At 44.3% G+C, this 20151-nt stretch overlaps 1 protein-coding gene across 1 annotated transcript in view; it reads left to right on the top strand.

Annotated features, from left to right (window-relative positions):
• Positions 1-20151, top strand: part of ptprq (protein tyrosine phosphatase receptor type Q) — a 100511-nt gene that overhangs the window by 49523 nt on the left and 30837 nt on the right. The window contains exons 22-29 of the mRNA XM_061893772.1: positions 504-779; positions 854-1005; positions 1268-1409; positions 7047-7322; positions 14307-14669; positions 16217-16326; positions 16404-16590; positions 19907-20145. Of these exons, the coding sequence (XP_061749756.1) occupies positions 504-779; positions 854-1005; positions 1268-1409; positions 7047-7322; positions 14307-14669; positions 16217-16326; positions 16404-16590; positions 19907-20145 (1745 nt within the window). The remainder of the gene's footprint in view (positions 1-503; positions 780-853; positions 1006-1267; positions 1410-7046; positions 7323-14306; positions 14670-16216; positions 16327-16403; positions 16591-19906; positions 20146-20151) is intronic.

Genomic DNA, 20151 nt, shown 5'->3' with positions numbered 1-20151 from the left:
TTGTTTTTCTTTATTTTGTGAAACGGGTCAAAATGGCTCTTTGAGTGGTAAAGGTTGCCGACCCTTGACCTATTCAAATTAGACGTATAGTTGCTGTGAACAATTTATAGTCTTTGTAATAAACACAATGTTGGTAGTGACATAAGTGTTGTGTGGATGTGATTGAGAAATATTTTGCGTGTGGGCATAAAAATTGCATCGTTTGTTTTTTCCATTAGATAAAACTGGGTTTTCTTTGAGAGAAAGGGCATAAAACTAAAAACGTTATATCGACGGATCAATTTGAGGCTGATGTGCAGATGTAGGCGTTTAAAAGTCCAAAGAAATATTAACATATATGATTTACTTTCAAGACTGTTTTGGCTGAAAGCCTTTCGGGATCCGTGCAAATGCAACATTCACCACATTTGGGGTATCCCCAAGATTTAAGTGGGGGATGAGGTAACAACTAACCCAGACCCACTCAAGTGTGTGTACATGTGACCCTGATTTTGTGTTCTTAGTCCCCAGTTCTATTCCACTGCTGGTGTCAACGAATAACCTGTCGTCATCCTCCATCGCCGTGGTGTGGCAGCCTCCTCTTGAGGCCAACGGGGAGATTACAGAATATTTCCTCACATTGTCCGGCCCAGGGGACTCACAGGCCACTCATACCCCCAACAGTTCTTTCACGTTCACTAACCTACGTCCATACACCGCTTATAATCTGACCATTAGCGCTGCAACACGTAAAGGCTTCGGGCCCGCCCTGGTGCTGATGCTGCATACCGATGAAGGGGGTAAGTAAGTGTGTGCACCATTATCGTGCACACGCGTCAGATGTCTCCTTCATCTTCCACCCTTTGTGTTCCAGGCCCTTCGTCCAGTCCTCGTAAACTGACTATTTTCAACCACACAGCCGCCTCTGTGTGGCTGAGCTGGGAGCCTCCCCTGGAGCCCAACGGGGTGGTGATACAGTACGGCTTGAGGATCCGAAACCTCATCACACACGCCGTCACACACCGGGTACCGTCAATTTCACACGCCGGAAGCTAGTCCGGAATAACAACAACTTAAGCGCACTCGGGAGATCCACTCAGCAAAAGTACACACCTGTCACACGGATTGCTAGCTGTAATTTCACACTCCAGATGCGCCTCGGGAGTTAACATTATATTCACTGAAACGTGCACATATGCCAGATGATATATTAAGACACTATCAGGACTGGATTATATTATCTTCCATGTGTCATATTTTTATTTTAGATGTGTTTTTTTTCTTTCAGAATGCATCCGGTCCATCAACCGCAGCGTACATATCTGACTTCAAGCCTCATCGTACCTATGAGATCAGTGTTTACGCTTACACCCGAGTGGGCCACGGGAACCAGTTTAGCATCCCAGTGACCTTCACCACTAACGAGTCAGGTAAAGAATACACAAGCGGGTTCACGTACATTAAGGCAAATAGTTTGCATTTCTGTTTTTAGTTAACATTAAATACAAATAATTGATAAAAAATTTAAACAAATCTTGATTAAACAGGAGTAGAAAGAAGTATATACTCAAAAGTACAAACCCCGTTTTCATATGAGTTGGGAAATTGTGTCAGATGTAAATATAAACAGAATACAATGATTTGCAAATCACTTTCAACCCATATTCAGTCGAATATGCTACAAAGACAACATATTTGATGTTCAAACTGATGAACTTTTTTTTTTTTGCAAATAATCATTACTTTAAAATTTGATGCCAGCAACACGTGACAGAGAAGTTGGGAAAGGTGGCAATAAATACTGATAAAGTTGAGAAATGCTCATCAAACACTTCTATGGAACATCCCACAGGTGTGCAGGCTAATTGGGAACAGGTGGGTGCCATGAGTGGGTATAAAAGCAGCTTCCATGAAATGCTAATTAATTCAAAAACAAGGATGGGGTGAGGGTCACCACTTTGTAAGCAAATTGTCGAACAGTTTTAGAATAAAATTTCTCAACGAGCTATTGCAAGGAATTTAGGGATTTTACCATCTACGGTCCGTAAAATCATCAAAAGGTTCAGAGAATCTGGAGAAATCACTGCACGTACGCGATGATACTATGGACTTTTGATTCCTCAGGTGGTACTGCATCAAAAACCGACATCAGTGTGTAAAGGATATCACCACATGGGCTCAGGAACACTTCATAAAACCACTGTCAGTAACTACAGTTGTTCACTGCATCTGTAAGTGCAAGTTAAAACTCTGCTATGCAAGGCCAAACTCATTTATCAACAATACCCTGAAATGCCGCCGGCTTGGCTGGGCCCTAGCTCACCTAAGATGGACTGATGCAAAGTGGAAAGGTGTTCTGTGGTCTGACGAGTCCACATTTCAAATTATATTTGGAAACAGAGGACGTGGTGTCCCCCGGAACAAAGAGGAAAATAACCATTCGGATTGTTATAGGCGCAAAATTCAAAAGCCAGCATCTGTAATGGTATGGGGGTGTATTAGTGCCCAAAGCATGGGTAACTTAAACATCTGTGAAGGCACCATTAATACTGAGCGGTACATACAGATTTTGGAGCAACATATGTTGTCATCCAAGCAACGGTCTCAAGGACGCCCCTGCTTGTTTCAGCAAGAAAAGTGTTACAATAGCGTGGCTTCGTAAAAAAAAGAGTGCGGGTACTTTCCTGGCCCGCCTGCAGTCCAGACTTGTCTCCCATCGAAAATGTGTGGCACATTATGAAGCGTAAAATACGACAGCGGAGTCCCCGGACTGTTGAACGACTTAAGCTCCACATAAAACAAGAATGGGAAAGAATTACACTTTCAAAGCTTCAACAATTAGTTTCCTCAGTTTCCAAACATTCATTGAGTGTTGTTAAAAGAAAAGGTGATGTTACACAGTGGTGAACATGCCCTTTCCCAACTACTTGGGCACGTGTTTGCAGCCATGAAATTCTAAGTTAATTATTATTTGCGAAAAAAACAAACTTTATGCGTTTGAACATCAAATATCTTGTCTTTGTAGTGCATTCAATTGAATATGGGCTGAAAAGGATTTGCCAATCATTGTATTCCGTTTATATTTGCATCTAATCCAATTTCCCAACTCATATGGAAACAGGGTTTGTAGGATAAAAGTACGCACACAATTTGTTGTTTGAGAAGTAAAAAAAAAATAGTGTTTGGTAATGATGTGCGAATCGACACTTAAATATCAATACTGTTAAATCTGGGGTGCACACAAAAACCATTCACATCTGAAATGCGATTTTTATCCATCCTGGATCTAAATCGATTCAAAATTTTTAAATATCGATTTATTTTTTTTGCAATGATTTATTTGGTAAAATAATTAATTATAATGAACGTTTTTCAAAACAGCTTAGAAAAGCTTCTTTTGGTTGCTTGGAGATGGTCTAAAACAGAGTTGGGCAAATACTTTGAATCAGGGGCCACATTTAAAGAAAAAATCTGTCTGGGGGGGCCAATGTGTATGTGTGTATTATTTATATATACACATTTAGCTCTAAAAATCTGCTGGACAGTATGTGTGTTTGGGTCCCTTTTTTTCAGGAACACTAAAACCAAAAGTCACAATGTCCGATAGAATGCTAAAAAAGTTATGACAGACGACCTCAAAAAAAAAAAACTGATTGGAATTGGAATTTTTTTTACTGAATGGGACACCCAAAATGCACATTAGAATAAAGTAAGTGGGATTTACAATATTAACCATGAACAATAAAACACTGAATATTAACAAGGTAGGTAGGTAGGTAGGTCTTTATTGTCATTGCAACAAGAACAAGTACAACAAAATTTTTGTTTACCGCCCAAACTCGTTCAAGATTAGACAAACAAACAGTGTACAGTTGTTACGTTCCAGATGGCTCGGAGTCTAGGGATCATAGGGGAAGGCAACATAAAAGTGTATAAATCAAATGAGTTGTAAATTAAAGACACTGAAGCCAAGAATTGAAAACAAAAACTAGTGTATTGAAAAGTGACCAGGTGGTGGGGCGGGTACAACAAGGACACAATGCTAGCCTAGCTTGGGACTACTGGTGCTGTCAAAGAAATTAACAAAACATACCAAAATACACCTCTAGAAAAGAAAGGTAAGCTGACTAACTAAAACTATTTAATTAGCATAAACCAAAAACCTACCTAACTACTCTAACCAAAGAGGGGGTCCAAAACATACAAGGGTGACAGTCACCACTAAGCCTGGTGTCTCCATACACAAACATTTATCCTACGTGTGTAATGTATAGAGGCCTCTGTCTAACCTTTCCCAAGACTAGGCTGCAGATACTCACAAAGGTGGGGTCCAAAAAAAACTGAAGAGAAAAAAAGTGTCGCCAAAGACAAAGTAGGGTCTTTCAGAACTCCAGACAGCATGGCAGAAAAAGAATTCTCCTGGCCAGTGGTGAGCAGGTGATTTAAAGCAGCACAGGAGGATGAATGGTGGACCGGGATTGGCTGGTTGATCACCAGGTGAAATTAGGAACAGTTGGGAACAGAAACCGGTTGATTGGCAGCAGAGGTCGTGGTTGAGTGTGACCTGTTCAAACGAAAGAAGAAGAAACACAAACAATAAACCACCACTGCGTGGAACGTAACAACAGGGTTAAGGAACATGAACGCTGATGGGTCGCCACAAGGCGCCCCGTAAAAGATGGGAAAAGGTAAAATGCTAGGGAAGAAGATGAGTAAAAAAATTCAATCTAGACTGGGCTCCTAAGGGTGGCCTAGTCTGGAGTGGGGAAAAAAAACTCTGTGCAATGCACACAAACACGTTACATTTAATCACGACAAACTCGCAACACAGGGGCGGGGAGTTGGGCCCTGGAAGGCGACTGCTGCTTTGAAGCGCTGCCATCCGACCATCACCCGAGGGGAAAATGCGGCGGTGAAGGGTTGAGGGGGCGGGGGGAAGTGTTGATGTAATGTTTTTTAGACTGAGGCCGATCTGCAAAAGTTCGACTCCAGGTGTCGTTGAGGAGGGAGGGAGGTCAAAAGCGTCTATCATTCAGGTGTCCTCGGGGGTGTTTTCAGAACAGCCTGGTTCTGTTTCCACAGTTTCAAAGCCATTCGAGGGAGTCAAATCGTAGATTAGGATGTTTATTTTCCGCGAGCAGACAAAGAGAGCTGTGTGCTCTCAAATTCAATTCAATTATCCTTTTCAGCAAGCTTATCCATGATGTGATCCATCTTGCGAGTATGTTCAGAAATCGCTGCAGTCTGTGTTCCCACAGCCCTTTCCAAACCATCCATTGCGAGGAACAGCCTTTGGGCTCCTTGAGCGGCTGCCATCATCTTGCGAATTTGACGATACACCAGAGCAATGCCCAGTCCAATCAGCAAGTGCCCCGCGATCACGGTTCCAAATAGGTAGATGTCTTCCACATCCTCGATGGAAGGGACTGAGAGGCGCATGATTCTCCATTTGTCCCAGGAATCTCTCACGTACCCCGCAGCAATGGTTCCATCCGGGCAGCCAGGCTCCCCCGAACCTCTTTTCCTCGTCGAAAAGATTTTGTCAATTGCGTCGAGAGTCCAGCTGATCATATCCATGCCTGATGTTTAGATTTGAGGACAGCGCAGAGAAAGAGGCTTCAAAAAAAGTTCAGACAAGACAAAAACAAAGGGAGCAAGCTGGGAGAAGAGGGAGTGGAAACAAATGCGACCACCCTCACCAGAGGCAAGACAGAATGACGGATATGAACATCGCTCCACTTTTACTTCTCAGACCAGCTCCTTGATGGACATTTTTTATAATCAAGCAAAACACAACAAAAAGGTAACAAACAGCAAAATATGAATGCAAAGTGTAATAAACTCTTACAATATGATATATTATCACTTGTATGCAGAAAACTGTTGTAAAAATTTGCTTCCGCAACAATCCTCGCCAACTCTGCTTTGTTTCTGGTCTGAGCTGCTGTGACGTAGATCACCGTAATAACTCATATAACCCAAAAGCGCAGATTTCAACCATTGAAATACTTTCCATAATTCAAGGTCATTTGAAAATAGCACTACACATCATAATGCAACCACAGTTTTGATGTCAAAGGTCTAAAAAAATAATGTACAAGGTCCGACGGGCCGCATTGAAAATCTTGACGGGCCAGTTATGTGTCGTATTTTGACCAGGTCTGGCCTAAAACATCTTTTAAAAATAGATTCCTATTAAAAAAGATCCGTGTATATACATCAATATATGATTTTAAGCTGTAGAGGGGGATGACTGTATTAGAATAATACAATTAAAGGTGCTGTTTGCAATTTCCTCACAGTAACATTGTTCAAAACCAAAAAAAACCACTGTTACCTTTCACAGTTTAACAGAATACATTTGTTTGACAACGGTCTATATTTTTTCACAATTACAAAGTTTTTTTAATAGAACGTTTTAATCAGCCCCAAAAATTTTTGGTGTTCACGGCTGTCACTTACCTGGTCTCATCAACACGTTCGCACAGGGTGGGTGTGCACACATACATAACCAGTCCAAGAGAAGCAACCAATAATGTGCAGTCATGTTGTTGTTATGTTAGAATATACATTCATTGAGAGTTAATGCTAGCTATCCAAATTTCTATTATTAGCTAACAACACCCAAAAGCTAATGCGCCTGTTAAGTATATACGTAAGTACGTCATTATGTACGAGAAGCCCTAAGAGGGTGGGATACACTGTGTAAAATACATTGTAAAGTTGGCGCCCTGTCAGCATCTGTGTAAATCTTGTAATTAACAGCAACAATTGCCTTGGGAGTGACAAACACGAGCAATGCTAGCTAATTAGCTGACATTAACATGCTAATGCTAACGTTATGAAGTGGAAAAAGTCACAATTCGGACATTTCTTAGTCGTAAGGGGTCTTGTAATAGGCCTGTCTTGTTCCCAATTATTCTGAGGTAAAAACGGTGAGTGCTAAAAAAAACTAGTGCCTAATATGCTAAGATAAGCCCAATTGGCAATTAATTTTTGACTCTTCTCCCCTCTCACAGTGGACAGACTGCTTCAGCAGATTAGTCACTACCTTTTTGTTTCCACAGTGTCAGAAGCTGTTGGGAACCTGTCGTGTTTCGGGATCAGCTGGAATTCCATTCAGCTTTCTTGGCAACCTCCAGCCAACCCCAACGGACAGATCCTCTTTTATGAGATTCTAATGGAGATGGACTTGCAGGCCGACACACACCAGGTCCTCACACCCGAATACACACTGACTGGACTGTCGCCAGAGCAGGAGTATGTACTCAACGTGGCCGCAGTCAACTCTGCAGGGCCAGGAGACCAAATAAACTGTTCTGCGTCTACTCTTTCTGAGTCAGGTACACCCTTTTAGAGAATTCTACAATTGGTTAGTTTTTTCTTCATCCCTCACTTAAAGCGTGAGTGAGGGATAAAGTTACTGCAAACTGATTAGTCAAATAGAGAGGTTACAGTATTATCTGCTTCTTTACCATCATACTTGCCAACCCTCCCGGATTTTCTGGTAGACTCCTGAAATTCAGCGCCTCTCCCGAAAACCTCCAGGGACAAATTTCCTCCCGAAAATCCCCCGAAATTCAGGTGGAGCTGGAGGCCACGCCCCCTCCAAGCAGTTGGTCTGCCGTAAGCTCCAATGTTGTGAACTTGTGACACTCTTAAACAGGACAATACTGCCATCTACTGTCAATAGAATGTAGTAGAATGTAGAATAGAATGTACTTTATTTAATTCAGCACCACATTTCGCACACAATAAACAATGATAATAATGTAATACATATAATTTATTCCATATATATATATAATATATGAATAATATAAATATATTCTACATTTAAGTGAAGTCAAGCAACATATGCATTATCCAGTCTGATAGCTGTCGGTATGAAGGACCTCCTGTGTCGTTCCGTGTTACATTTTGGGAGTCTGAGCCTTCCACTGTACGTGCTCATTCTCTTCGCAAGGTGCAAGTGTAATGGGTGGGAGGTATTGTCCATAATGGCTAGGAGTTTTGCTAGACTTCTTCTCTAGCAGAGAGTCTAGCTGTGGTTGGAAAAATACTGACAGAGAATAGAACAAAGATGGACATTTCAACCCTTAACTCAACAATGAGTAGATGAGTGTTATGTGTGTGTATATGTGTAAATAAATAAACACTGAAATTCAGATATTATATATATATATATATATATATATATATATATATATATATATATATATATATATATATATATATATAGCTAGATTTCACTGAAAGTCAAGTATTATATATATATATATATATATATATATATATATATATATATATATATTTTATATATATATTACAAATTTGACTCTTAACCACGCCCCGCCCCCAACCACGCCCCACGCTCCACCCTCGACCACTCCCCCCACCCCCCACCTCCTGAAATCGGAGGTCTCAAGGTTGGCAAGTATGGCTACCATACAACAGGCCCAAATTTTGGACACACCTTCTCCTCATTCAATGTGTTTTCATTATTTTCATGACTATTTAGATTGCAGATTGTCACTGAAGGCATCAAAACTATGAATGAACACATGTGAAGTTATGTACTTAACAAAAAAAGGGGAAAAACGGAAAACATATTGTAATGCCCGCGGTGGTGAAGGAGTCACACAGACGAGGATGCGCCGTTCAATCGCTTTATTAACAAGCGGTAACTTCTTGTAGTACCAAAAATAATGCACACACATACACGAGCTGCTGTTAGCCACAACTCACGCTCACACACACTGACCTTTTCCCGCCACTCACCCGCGCATGCGCATTCACCACACTCTTAAAGACACAGTACACCAATACAAATATCACAGATATTACACTGCCTCCCCCTTTATGAAGCCCCTCGCCCCGAGGGGTCAACCACAAAATCCCTGAACCTTGGCGGTCTACGCCTATGTCTCTGTGGCCGGCCCTGTTCTAACTCAGGTCCATCAACACGTGGCGCTGGCGGCTGAACAGGAACAACAATAGTGGAATATGGGGAACTTTGATCCACTAACTGTCCAGTGCCATCTGGTGAGGCAGGTGCCGCCTCAAACTGGGGAACTTCTCTACCCCTGTAGGGTGCCAAACGGTCTCTATGCAAAACAACCTTTCGGCCCTTAGGGGTCACTGCAATTCTATATACTACTTCTCCCACCCTCTCTAGCACCCTACACGGACCGTCCCAATGACTGTCCAACTTGGGGCAACGTCCTTTTTTTCTTTTTGGCGTGTACACCCAGACCAGTTCGCCAGGCCTAAAGTCCCGGCCCTTGCTCCGCACGTCATGGTTCCTCTTTTGCCTTAAACCAGCCTTCTCCAACTGGTCTCGCGCAAAGGAATGTGCTGCGTCCATCCGATCTTGCAACTTCCGAGCATATTCCAGTCCCGGTTGATCCTTGGTGCTGCCTGGTGGTCTCCCAAACGCCAACTCAGCAGGTGTGCGGATCTCCCGACCCAACATCAGCAGGGCAGGGGTGCAGCTTGTGGAACTTTGAACCGCGGAGCGGTATGCCATCAGCACTAGAGGAATATGACGGTCCCAATCATGCTGATGGTTGGCGGTGAGGATTGCCAGCTGCTGCTGCATGGTGCGGTTAAACCGCTCTACCAGTCCATCACTTTGCGGATGCAAAGGAGTCGTGCGTGTCTTTTGCATGTCCAGTCTTTCACACAGGGCAGCAAAAACTCTGGATTCAAAATTCCTGCCTTGGTCGCTGTGAAGGATATCTGCAGTTCCGAAGCGACTGAACATACCCTCCAGCAAGGCATCAGCCACGGTCTCTGCTTCTTGGTCCGGCAGCGCGTACGCCTCCGGCCACTTGGTGAAGTAATCCATTGCGCAAAGCACATACTTGTTTCCTTTGTCTGTTATGGGAAAAGGGCCCATAATGTCCACAGCTACCCTCTCCATGGGTGCTCCAACCCCTTGCTGCTGAAGTGGTGCGTGTGACCGGTCCTGGGGTCCCTTGTAAGCCGCGCACTCATCACAGCGCCGACAAAAGTCCTCCACGTCCCGCCGGTGCTGACCCCAGTAGAACCCTTGGCGCAACCGGCGGAGCGTTTTTGAGCTGCCAAAATGCCCTGAGCCCATGCCCCCATGACACGCCTTCAGCACTGTGTCCCTCAGAGTCTTAGGCACCACCACTTGCCATCTCTCCTCCCCGGTGGCCGGCTCCTTCCATGCACGCTGCAGTACACCGCCACTGATGCGCAGCACAGCAAATTTACTCCACAAGCCCTTGGTGCCGACTGACAGTCCCAACACGCCTTCCCAGGGTGGTCTCCTGCCACTCTGGACCCAATGCCGCACTGGTTCGAGATCGCTGTCCTCTGCCTGCCTGGTCGCCCATTCTGCGGCGTCCACAGTCTCCAAAGTGCAGCATGAAGGCCCTTCAGCTGTCTCATCTCCGCGCAGCTCTTTCTCTCTGGCGTCGCGCCGGTCACAGTAGCTACAGCCCTCAATAGCACACGGCCGCCGAGAGAGAGCGTCTGCATTGGCGTGCTGCGCCCCGGCCCGATGACACACACTAAAGTGGAAAGACTGCAGCTCCTCCAGCCATCGTGCCACCTGACCCTCTGGTTCTCGAAATGACATTAGCCATTGTAGTGCTGCATGGTCCGTTCTGATGGTGAAGGACACGCCGCACAAGTAGTACTTGAAATGGCGTACAGCTAACACAACAGCTAACAGTTCACGTCTGGTCACACAGTACCGCCGCTCACTCTTGTTGAAGGTGCGGCTGAAGTAAGCCACCACCCGCTCACCTTCTGGACCCACCTGCGACAGCACTGCGCCCATACCAACATTACTGGCATCTGTATCCAGCACAAAAGGCATAGCTGGATCTGGAGTGGTGAGGACAGGAGCATTCATGAGGGCCTCCTTGAGACTAGAAAATGCCTCCTGGCAGTCTGGCGTCCACACGAACATCTGATTGTTCTGGAGAAGGTTAAACAACGGTGCGCCACTGCAAGAAAATCCCTTCACGAACCGCCGATAATATGAGGCAAGTCCCAAGAAGCTTTTTAGCTGCTTCTGGTCCTTCGGAATTGGCCAGTCTCTTATAGCTCTGATCTTCTCCTCCAGTGTGCTGATGCCCCTTCCGTCCACCTTGTGGCCCAGAAACTCCACCTCACGCCGCATGAAATGGCACTTCTCTGGGTGTAGTTTTAGTCCAGCTGCAGCAATCCTTCCCAGCACCAGCCTCAAGGAATCAAGGGCTGACTGAAAGGACCGTCCATGGACGAGGACATCGTCCAAATAGACCAAGCACTCTTGCCTGGGGATGTTAGCGAGCACTGTGTCCATCAGTCGCTCAAATGTCCCTGGTGCGTTGCAAAGTCCAAAGCTCATGACCTTGAATTGCCAGTGGCCCCTGGTGGTGCAGAACGCTGTCTTCTGCCGTGACTCAGGGGTGAGTGGGACCTGCCAGTACCCACTGCGCAGGTCGAGCGACGAGAACCATGAGGACCCTGCCACCAGGTCCAACGTCTCATCGACTCGCGGGAGTGGGTAACAATCTTTTTTTGTCACCTTATTCAGCGGCCTGTAGTCAACACAGAACCGCGGCCTTGTGCTGTTCTTCCTGGGAACCATGACCACGCCAGACGCCCACGGACTGTCAGAGGGTTCTATGATCCCCGCCTCTAGCATGGCGAGGACCTCCCTATCAGCTGCTTCCTGCCTGATCATGGGGAGGCGACGGGGGCGCACCTTGACTGGCCGCGCATCCCCAGTGTCGATGTGGTGTTCGACCAGATGGGTGAGACCCACCTCATTTTCATTGAGGGCGAAAATGTCCTTAAAGTCCCACAGTACATGCCACAGTCGCTCGCGCTGCTCTCCTTCAAGGCCGACGCAGTTCTTTTCCCAGATGAAGCGGACCGCTACCGTCCGGTCCTCCCCTTGCTGTTGTTGGTTACGCGCTGCTGTTGGGAGTGGCCTGGATGACGCCGCTTCCCGCTTTGGGCTTGATTCTTCAGGGCGAGCGGACTCTGCCCCCATTACCGATGGCTGCTGCGTGGTGGGTGATGTCCTCTTGGCTGCGAGCTCCCCTATTGCCTCCTCTCTCTCTATGGAGGGCCTGACAGTCCCTTCCCCGGTTGTCGGACTGGCGACTGCGGTGTTGACGGACACAGCCACAGTTCGTTCAGTAGGAGCGGTCAGCTTTACTCGCTGGCCACTTGGCAGAATGAGCACAGCAGACCCCATGTCTATAACACACCTCGTGGCTTTTAAAAAGTCTCGACCAAGTATACATGGGTCGCTCACATCCGCCACCCAAGCGGAAAATGTTGCTGACAAGCCTCCGATTATGAACATAAAAGTTGCTTTGCCTTTCATCTGGGCAACTTCCCCAGTCACTGTCTTTAATCTGGTGAGACTTGGTTCTACAACGGTTCCAGCTGGAACAACGTCCGGTCTCACAATTGTGGCTGAAGATCCAGTATCCACCAGGGCTGTGCAGGCTACATTCCCAATCTGCACGCACACATGACATGGGTCCCCCACTTCTGTCCAGCCCACAGTCACAACAGTCTCATCACTTGAGGGCTGGTGCTCCCGGTAACTGGCTAAAGGAGTCCGTGTCGTCCGGGCTACACGGACCCTCTCCCGTTTCCCTGCTGGCCCTTCCTGTTTGGACAGCGCCGCAGCAGGTGGCCAAGTTGTCCACACCCCCAGCAGACAGCGGTGGACGTTCGTCTGTCCTTCTTTTCCTCATACTGGGTTGAGCGGGTCTGTAGCGCACATACAAGTTCCTCCACCCACGCCGGTCTTTGCTCTGCACCCTGCGTAAATGACGCAGCCGAAACTGGGCGGAAAGATGTCTCAGGTGCCGCCCCAGTGGCGATCTCACTCTCCATGGCGAGTTCAAGTGCATCTGCCAGGGCAGTAGGGTGGGCAAGCTGGACGCGCAAGCGCAATTCATCCGGTTTGAGAGCTTGGATGAATTGATCACGTATCAGTTCATTTTGAATTGCGTCCGGCATTCCGATATACGCACGCCGACCCAGCCTCTCGATCCCATGAGCAAGGCACCGAAGCGACTCACCGGGCAGCCTGTCACGGTGCTTGAACTCACAGCGCAAAGAGTCTCTCAAGTCAAACTCTCCAAAACGCCTTTGCAGCGCAGCAACCAGCGCACTGTAATCAAGTCTTTCTCCCGGGTTCAGCAGGAGCAAACAGGACGCAGCTTCTTCAGTCAGTGACAACGCCAACTGTATTGCTCTCACCTCATCAGTCCAGCCTGCTTTATTAGCCACAAGCTCAAACTGGATTTTATAAGCCTCCCAGCTTCCTTTCCCTGAAAACTTCAGTGTTCTCAATGCTTCACACAGAAGCTCATGGGCTCCGCCATGTTTGTTTACATTCGGCGGCGGCGGCGGCGCATGCGCTCCTGCGTCATGACGCCGCTCCGTCTTGGGGACACTGTTGTCCATGTGGCGCGAAACGCCGGCTTCATGGCGTCCGTGCTCGACGCAGGATGCGTCCGGCATGTCAATCGCACACTCTCCAGTTCCTTTCTCTACCTTCACTCGAGCGCTGAGGTCGGCGAACATCCTCTATCCATAGGCAGCGGGTTCAAACCGAAAAACTTCTGACACCAATGTAATGCCCGCGGTGGTGAAGGAGTCACACAGACGAGGATGCGCCGTTCAATCGCTTTATTAACAAGCGGTAACTTCTTGTAGTACCAAAAATAATGCACACACATACACGAGCTGCTGTTAGCCACAACTCACGCTCACACACACTGACCTTTTCCCGCCACTCACCCGCGCATGCGCATTCACCACACTCTTAAAGACACAGTACACCAATACAAATATCACAGATATTACAATATTTTATAGTTTCTTTAAAATAGCCACCCTTTGCTCTGATTACTTTTTCGCACACTCTTAGCATTCTCTCAATGAGCTTCAAGAGGTAGTAACCTGAAATGGTTTTCACTTCACAGGTGTGCTTGAAGCTCATCGAGAGAATGCCAAGAGTGTGTGAAAAGGTCATCAGAGCACAGGGTGGCTATTTTAAACAAAGTAGAACACAAAACATGTTATCAGTTATTATACAATGTAAATAGTCATGAAAATAAAGAAAACGCATTGAATGAGAAGGTGTGTCCAAACTTTTGGCATGTACTGTATGCTACCTGGTGGATGTTTGAGCACACTGCAGCTAGTCCTGGATAGTCCCACTCCTTAATACTTCAGTCACACGCAGGACTCACACAGGAATGAGGCAGAAATACAACCTTACCTGCTTTATGATTATCTTTTATAGATTTAATCCTCCTTGTCTCTTTTTGTAGTCCCATCGGCCCCTCGTTTCGTCACCATCTCTCAAGTCACCCCCAACAATGTGACGCTCCAGTGGGGTGCCCCCCTCTCCATCCCAGGACTGCTGAGAGAATACCACATCCTTGCACAGCTACTCTCCACGAGCTGCGCAGCGGACTTCTTTACCACCGCACAGCCATCCCCGGAAGAAGAACCAGGCTCAGACTGTGTGGAATCCTCTATCACAATGTCGATTAATGCTTCAGAAGAGGATCTCGGTGTCACAGTCCATCCTCTGGCTAAATACAGACACTACCGCTTCAAATTGGCCGCAGTGACTAATGCAGGCATTGGAGAATACACAGCATGGAGTTATGCACGCACCCTGGCTGGCAGTAAGAACGTTGCAATAATCTTATCATGTTTTATTGGTTGTGTAGTCGGAGCCAAACTGTGTGCCACTGAGGGCCGCACACTGAAAGATCAAAGCATGCGGGGGCCATTTTGATTTTGTTCATTTTCAAAACTATTACAAGGTATAGAGGATTTTCTACCGAAGGGCTCCCCTCAGGTTTGGTCCCAGGACATAAAATGTTTTAAAATAAGTTTTACTATAGACTTTTTTGCAATGTTCAGATCAAGTTAAGCTCTCAAGTTTTAATTTGTTTTATGTTGTATTTCCTTTTTGTAAAAGAAAACCCTGTTTTATAGCAAAAAGAAAAAAATATGCAGCATTTCTCCCCCCACATACCAAAAAATTCAAAGTGGAATATTTGATGTGAAGTAATTAGAGCCCCAACTAGGTAAATAATTCATAACAATATTGATTTTCATGCATTATTATTTTATAGAATGACAGTTGCAAAAAAAAAATCCCACCAAAAATTTTCAGGGATCTAAAAGGGTCCCTCTTTCGTAAGTGTTTAGTGTTTATCTTCAATGCTTAAATCTGTAGATCAATTTCGGAGCCAGCCGTCGGTTGTATGTTTTTATTTATTTTGTTTACGTATTTCTATTTATTTTTTTACGTCGTTTTTGTCATAGAAATTGTATTTTTTTGGTGGGACAAAAAAACAAGATGTAAAGTTGAATAATTGATAGAAAGTAATTTTTGCCCAAACTAGGTCAATAATTCATAACAATATTGATTTTGATTCACTATTATTTTTTAGCACTGACAGTTTTAAAAAAGATATCCCAATAAAATTCTAAGGGATCGAAAAGTGTCCCATTCATAAAAGTGTTAAGTAGTAGTGTTTACTTTCAATGCTTAAAACTCCAGATTAACTTCAGATCATCCATCAATTATGTTTTTATAATATACATATATTTTTCATTTTGTTTTGTTTTGTTTGTTTTTTGTTTTTGTTTTATGTATGCCATTTTTTCAAAGACAACTTTGTTTTTATATTGCAAGCACACAAAATATGCAATATTTTCCCCCAAAAAATTTCAAAGTGGAATATTTGATGTAAGGCATTTGTAGCTTCACAGGTCAATGATTTATAACATTGTTTTTGATTCATTATGAGTTTTAGAGCAATGACAAATTTCAAGAAAAAAACAGCCATGGCAACTTTGTGCTATTAGAGTCAACATTGCAACTTTGTTTTGTTACATTTCACCTATATGTTCTTTTATTCCACTTTTTATGTTTTCCTTAATAGTATTTTTAGAATGAGCCGCAGTACGGGAAAACATTTTTTAAAATGGCCCCCGGCCTGCACTTTGGACACCTCTGCTGTAAGCTATACTCTTACAGGAGACATAATTCGGTACAATTACACATAATAAAAATCCTACATTTGCAAAGATGATGCTCAGTTTTGAACTATTACGAAAAAGGCATAAAAACACAAAGAGTTGTAATGTGTTTTCCTTTGAGTCACTAGAGAAAAGTGCTATATAAATATAACTCATTATTATTATCATTATTCCACAGATCCAGACGCCCCTCCACATGACCTCAGGGTTACTCCAACCTCGAGCAGCCTACGTATAGCGTGGGACCCCCCAGCCATTATCTCAGGACCAACATCCTATCTTGTGGAGGTCGTTTCTTTGAATCATGTCCACCGATGAAGCGGCCATTTTTATTAAATATATTTCCATCTGCTCTCTTCTGTTAGGTGGAGGGTCCTGGTTTTAATTACTCTACGGTCAGGGCTCCCGGGGAGTTGACGACTGTGGTTGTGACTAATTTGACTGCGTTCTCACGTTATTCTGTGACTATTACTGCTTTCACTGGCTCAGTGGAGCACGCCTCAAAGGACGGCAGAGCTATTGGGCCCATTCTGTTTCTAACGCTGGAGGAAGGTAAGTGGAAAAGTTGCTAATAGACCAAAAATCTACATTTCTTTGCAAATAAAAAAAAAACTGAAAGGAACTGCCACAGGCACTACATCCAAGAAACCCTCTTTAAAAGTCTGCAAAGGTGTCAAATATTCAGATTTAAGGTAATATAGTCCACATCCATCCATCCATCTTCTACTGCTTGTCCCTTTCAGGGTCGCGGGGGGTGCTGGAGCCTATCTAAAGGCAAATGGGATAATGTAGACGAGTATTTGGGAGTAAAACATGGGGACTAACGCTAAGAAAATATGAAAAATATATTTTTTATTCGGTAAAATGAGGATAATGATAGTATTCCTTCCATCCATCGTTTTATACCTAAAGCTAATGCGCTGGGTACTTTCTAGACAAGAGAGCGACGATTTGAGTTTTTCACGGCCGATACGGATTATTAGTGGGCAAGGTGGCCGATAACTGATATTTGTAGCCGATATTCATTTGCAGTAAAAGTCCGCTAAACGTGAATAGTATGTAAACAGTAGTCAGCTGGAAAAGGCTTCCATCCATCCATCCATCATCTTCCGCTTATCCGAGGTCGGGTCGCGGGGGCAGCAGCCTAAGCAGGGAAGCCCAGACTTCCCTCTCCCCAGCCACTTCGTCTAGCTCTTCCCGGGGGATCCCGAGGCGTTCCCAGGCCAGCAGGGAGACATAGTCTTCCCAACGTGTCCTGGGTCTTCCCCGTGGCCTCCTACCGGTTGGATGTGCCCTACTGTAAACACCTCCCTAGGAAGGCGTTCGGGTGGCATCCTGACCAGATGCCCGAGCCACCTCATCTGGCTCCTCTCGATGTGGAGGAGCAGCGGCTTTACATTGAATTCCTCCCGGATGGCAGAGCTTCTCACCCTATTCCACCTGGCGGAGGAAACTCATTTCGGCCGCTTGTAGCCGTGATCTTATCCTTTCGGTCATGACCCAAAGCTCATGACCATAGGTGAGGATGGGAACGTAGATCGACCGGTAAATTGAGAGCTTTGCCTTCCGGCTCAGCTCCTTCTTCACCACAACAGATCGATACAACGTCCGCATTACTGAAGACGCCGCACCGATCCGCCTGTCGATCTCACGATCCACTCTTCCCCCACACGTGAACAAGACTCCTAGGTACTTGAACTCCTCCACTTGGGGCAAGATCTCCTCCTCAACCCGGAGATGGCACTCCACCCTTTTCCGGGCGAGAACCATGGACTCGGACTTGAAGGTGATGATTCTCATTCCGGTCGCTTCACACTCGGCTGCGAACCGATCCAGTGAGAGCTGAAGATAAAAATTCCATAAAATTCTGTCGTTAAATTGTTTTTTCAGCATGATTTTTTAGAAAATGTCGGACCAGTAGCGAAATAATTTTTAATGTGGCGCTAAAGTTGTGGTTAATGTAACACCAAAGAAAATCAGATAATATCACAAACACCAATATTACATGTGTCTTAGAGCAGTGTTTTTCAACCTTTTTTGAGCCGAGGCACATCTTTTGCGTTTAAAAAAATGCAGAGGCACACCACTAGCAGAAATCATTAAAAAAATAAAACTCAGTTGACAGGAAAAAGTCGTCACAATTGTTGGATATGACTTAAATCCATAACCAACCATGCATCACTATCACCATCTGTCACATCATGCCGTGACTTATTTTGAGTTTGTTGCTGTTTTCCTGTGTCGTGTTTTAGTTCTTGTCTTGCACTCCTATTTAGGTGTATTTTTATCTTTTTTTTGGTATTTTCCTGTAGCAGTTTAATGTCCTCCTTTGAGTGATATTTCCCGCATCTACTTTGTTTTAGCAATCAAGAATATTCCAGTTGTTTTTGTCCTTCTTTGTGGGGACATTGTTGATTGTCGTGTCATGTTCGGATGTACATTGTTGACGGCGTCTTTGCTCCACAGTAAGTCTTTGCTGTCGTCCAGCATTCTGTTTTTGTTTACTTTGTAGCCAGTTCAGTTATAGTTTCGTTCTGCATAGCCTTCTCTAAGCTTCAATGCCTTTTCTTAGGGGCACTCTCCAGACACCTTTTTACCTGCACCCTGCCCACCGCTGTTCCCGACATTTACAAAGCAATTAGCTAGTGGCGGCCACCTACTGATATGGAAGAGTATTACACGGTTACTCTGCCCAGCTCTAGACAGCACCGACAATCAACAACAACACAAAATTAGCAGTCTATAATTAGTGGTTTGGAAAAAATATTAGGTGAAATTAGATAATCTCCCACGGCAAACCAGAATGTATCTCACGGCACACTAGTGTGCCGCGGCACAGTGGTTGAAAAACAATGTCTTAGAGGAGCCTCGACATTTGTATTAAAAACAATTTGATTTTCCTTCATCGCAATAACTTACACGCTAATCTATTTTAGAAAACCTATGGATTTAATATATTCCTCGTGAGGAACCCTCAAATATTTGTTGGTTGGTTGGTTGGTAGGTTGAAGTTTATTTCGAACATGTATAAAGTTTCAATGTGATACATTACATAAATTACATAGTGGATATTTTAATTTTTCTTTACAAAATGTCTGAAAAGGAAGATGCAAAGCTTAAAAAATGACCGTTAAAACTGTGGCAAGCAATTGCTACATGGCAACAGTAAAACACAGCCAAATCAAAAATAGTTTATCATAGTAGTAAATGCAGTGGATTCCTGCAAACCAAGAAACAGTAGATAACCTAAATGACTATGGTTTTAATAAGTAGAAAACTCATGACTTTACTGTAAAGATAATGAAAATGTGTACAGCGTATTTGCAAATACTGTAATGTCAGAAGCATGCATATAATATACATTTACGGTATTATTCTGTCAAAATGTAAGATTTTACAGATTGAACATTTAAATTTACAGCATACCTTAATTTTTTAGGGGTTTGTGTTAAAGCATTAGTCTGGTTAACTTTTAGCTAACACCATGTTTTCTTGTATTTTTGTGGCCAGTGGTTTCAGACATCGAGGGTTATGTCTTTGTGCTTCATTGTAAAAACTGCATCGTAATTTCCGTAAATTGTGCAGAATTTATTTTGCAGAATTCACTCTTTTTTTCCACTTCATAGCAGTTACTAGCACAAATGTTCACTTCCTGTTCTCAATTTGTAAAAAAATTTTACATAAATTACTTATCAATATGGTATGATTGATATTAAATATATGATTTCTAAATATGAATAACATGTAAATCAAACTAGCGTAATTCTGGGATCCTTTATGTAGCCTAACCTAAATGAGCTGCAATAATTTATTTTCTATGAATCAGTCAATAAGTCCTTGTCATCTGTCCTTTTTTATCTGTACTCAGAGCCGAAAGATCCACCAAAAAATGTGGTTGTTTCAATCATCCCGGATGAGGTAAACCGGGTAAAGGTTACTTTCACCCCGCCGGAGGAGCCCAATGGGCAAATCACATCCTACTTTGTGTACATATTTGAAAAAGAGCTCCTAGTGAGGAACATCAGTCTTAATACCACCCAAAACGAAGACAGCATGCTGAGTGCCGTCATAGATGGCCTGAAAGGTGGTCATGACTACAGTATTCAGGTAAAG

The sequence above is a fragment of the Nerophis ophidion genome, linkage group LG03 (genome assembly GCF_033978795.1).
Source record: "Nerophis ophidion isolate RoL-2023_Sa linkage group LG03, RoL_Noph_v1.0, whole genome shotgun sequence".
Classification (NCBI taxonomy): domain Eukaryota; kingdom Metazoa; phylum Chordata; class Actinopteri; order Syngnathiformes; family Syngnathidae; genus Nerophis; species Nerophis ophidion.
This window is presented reverse-complemented; position numbering and strand designations above follow the sequence as displayed.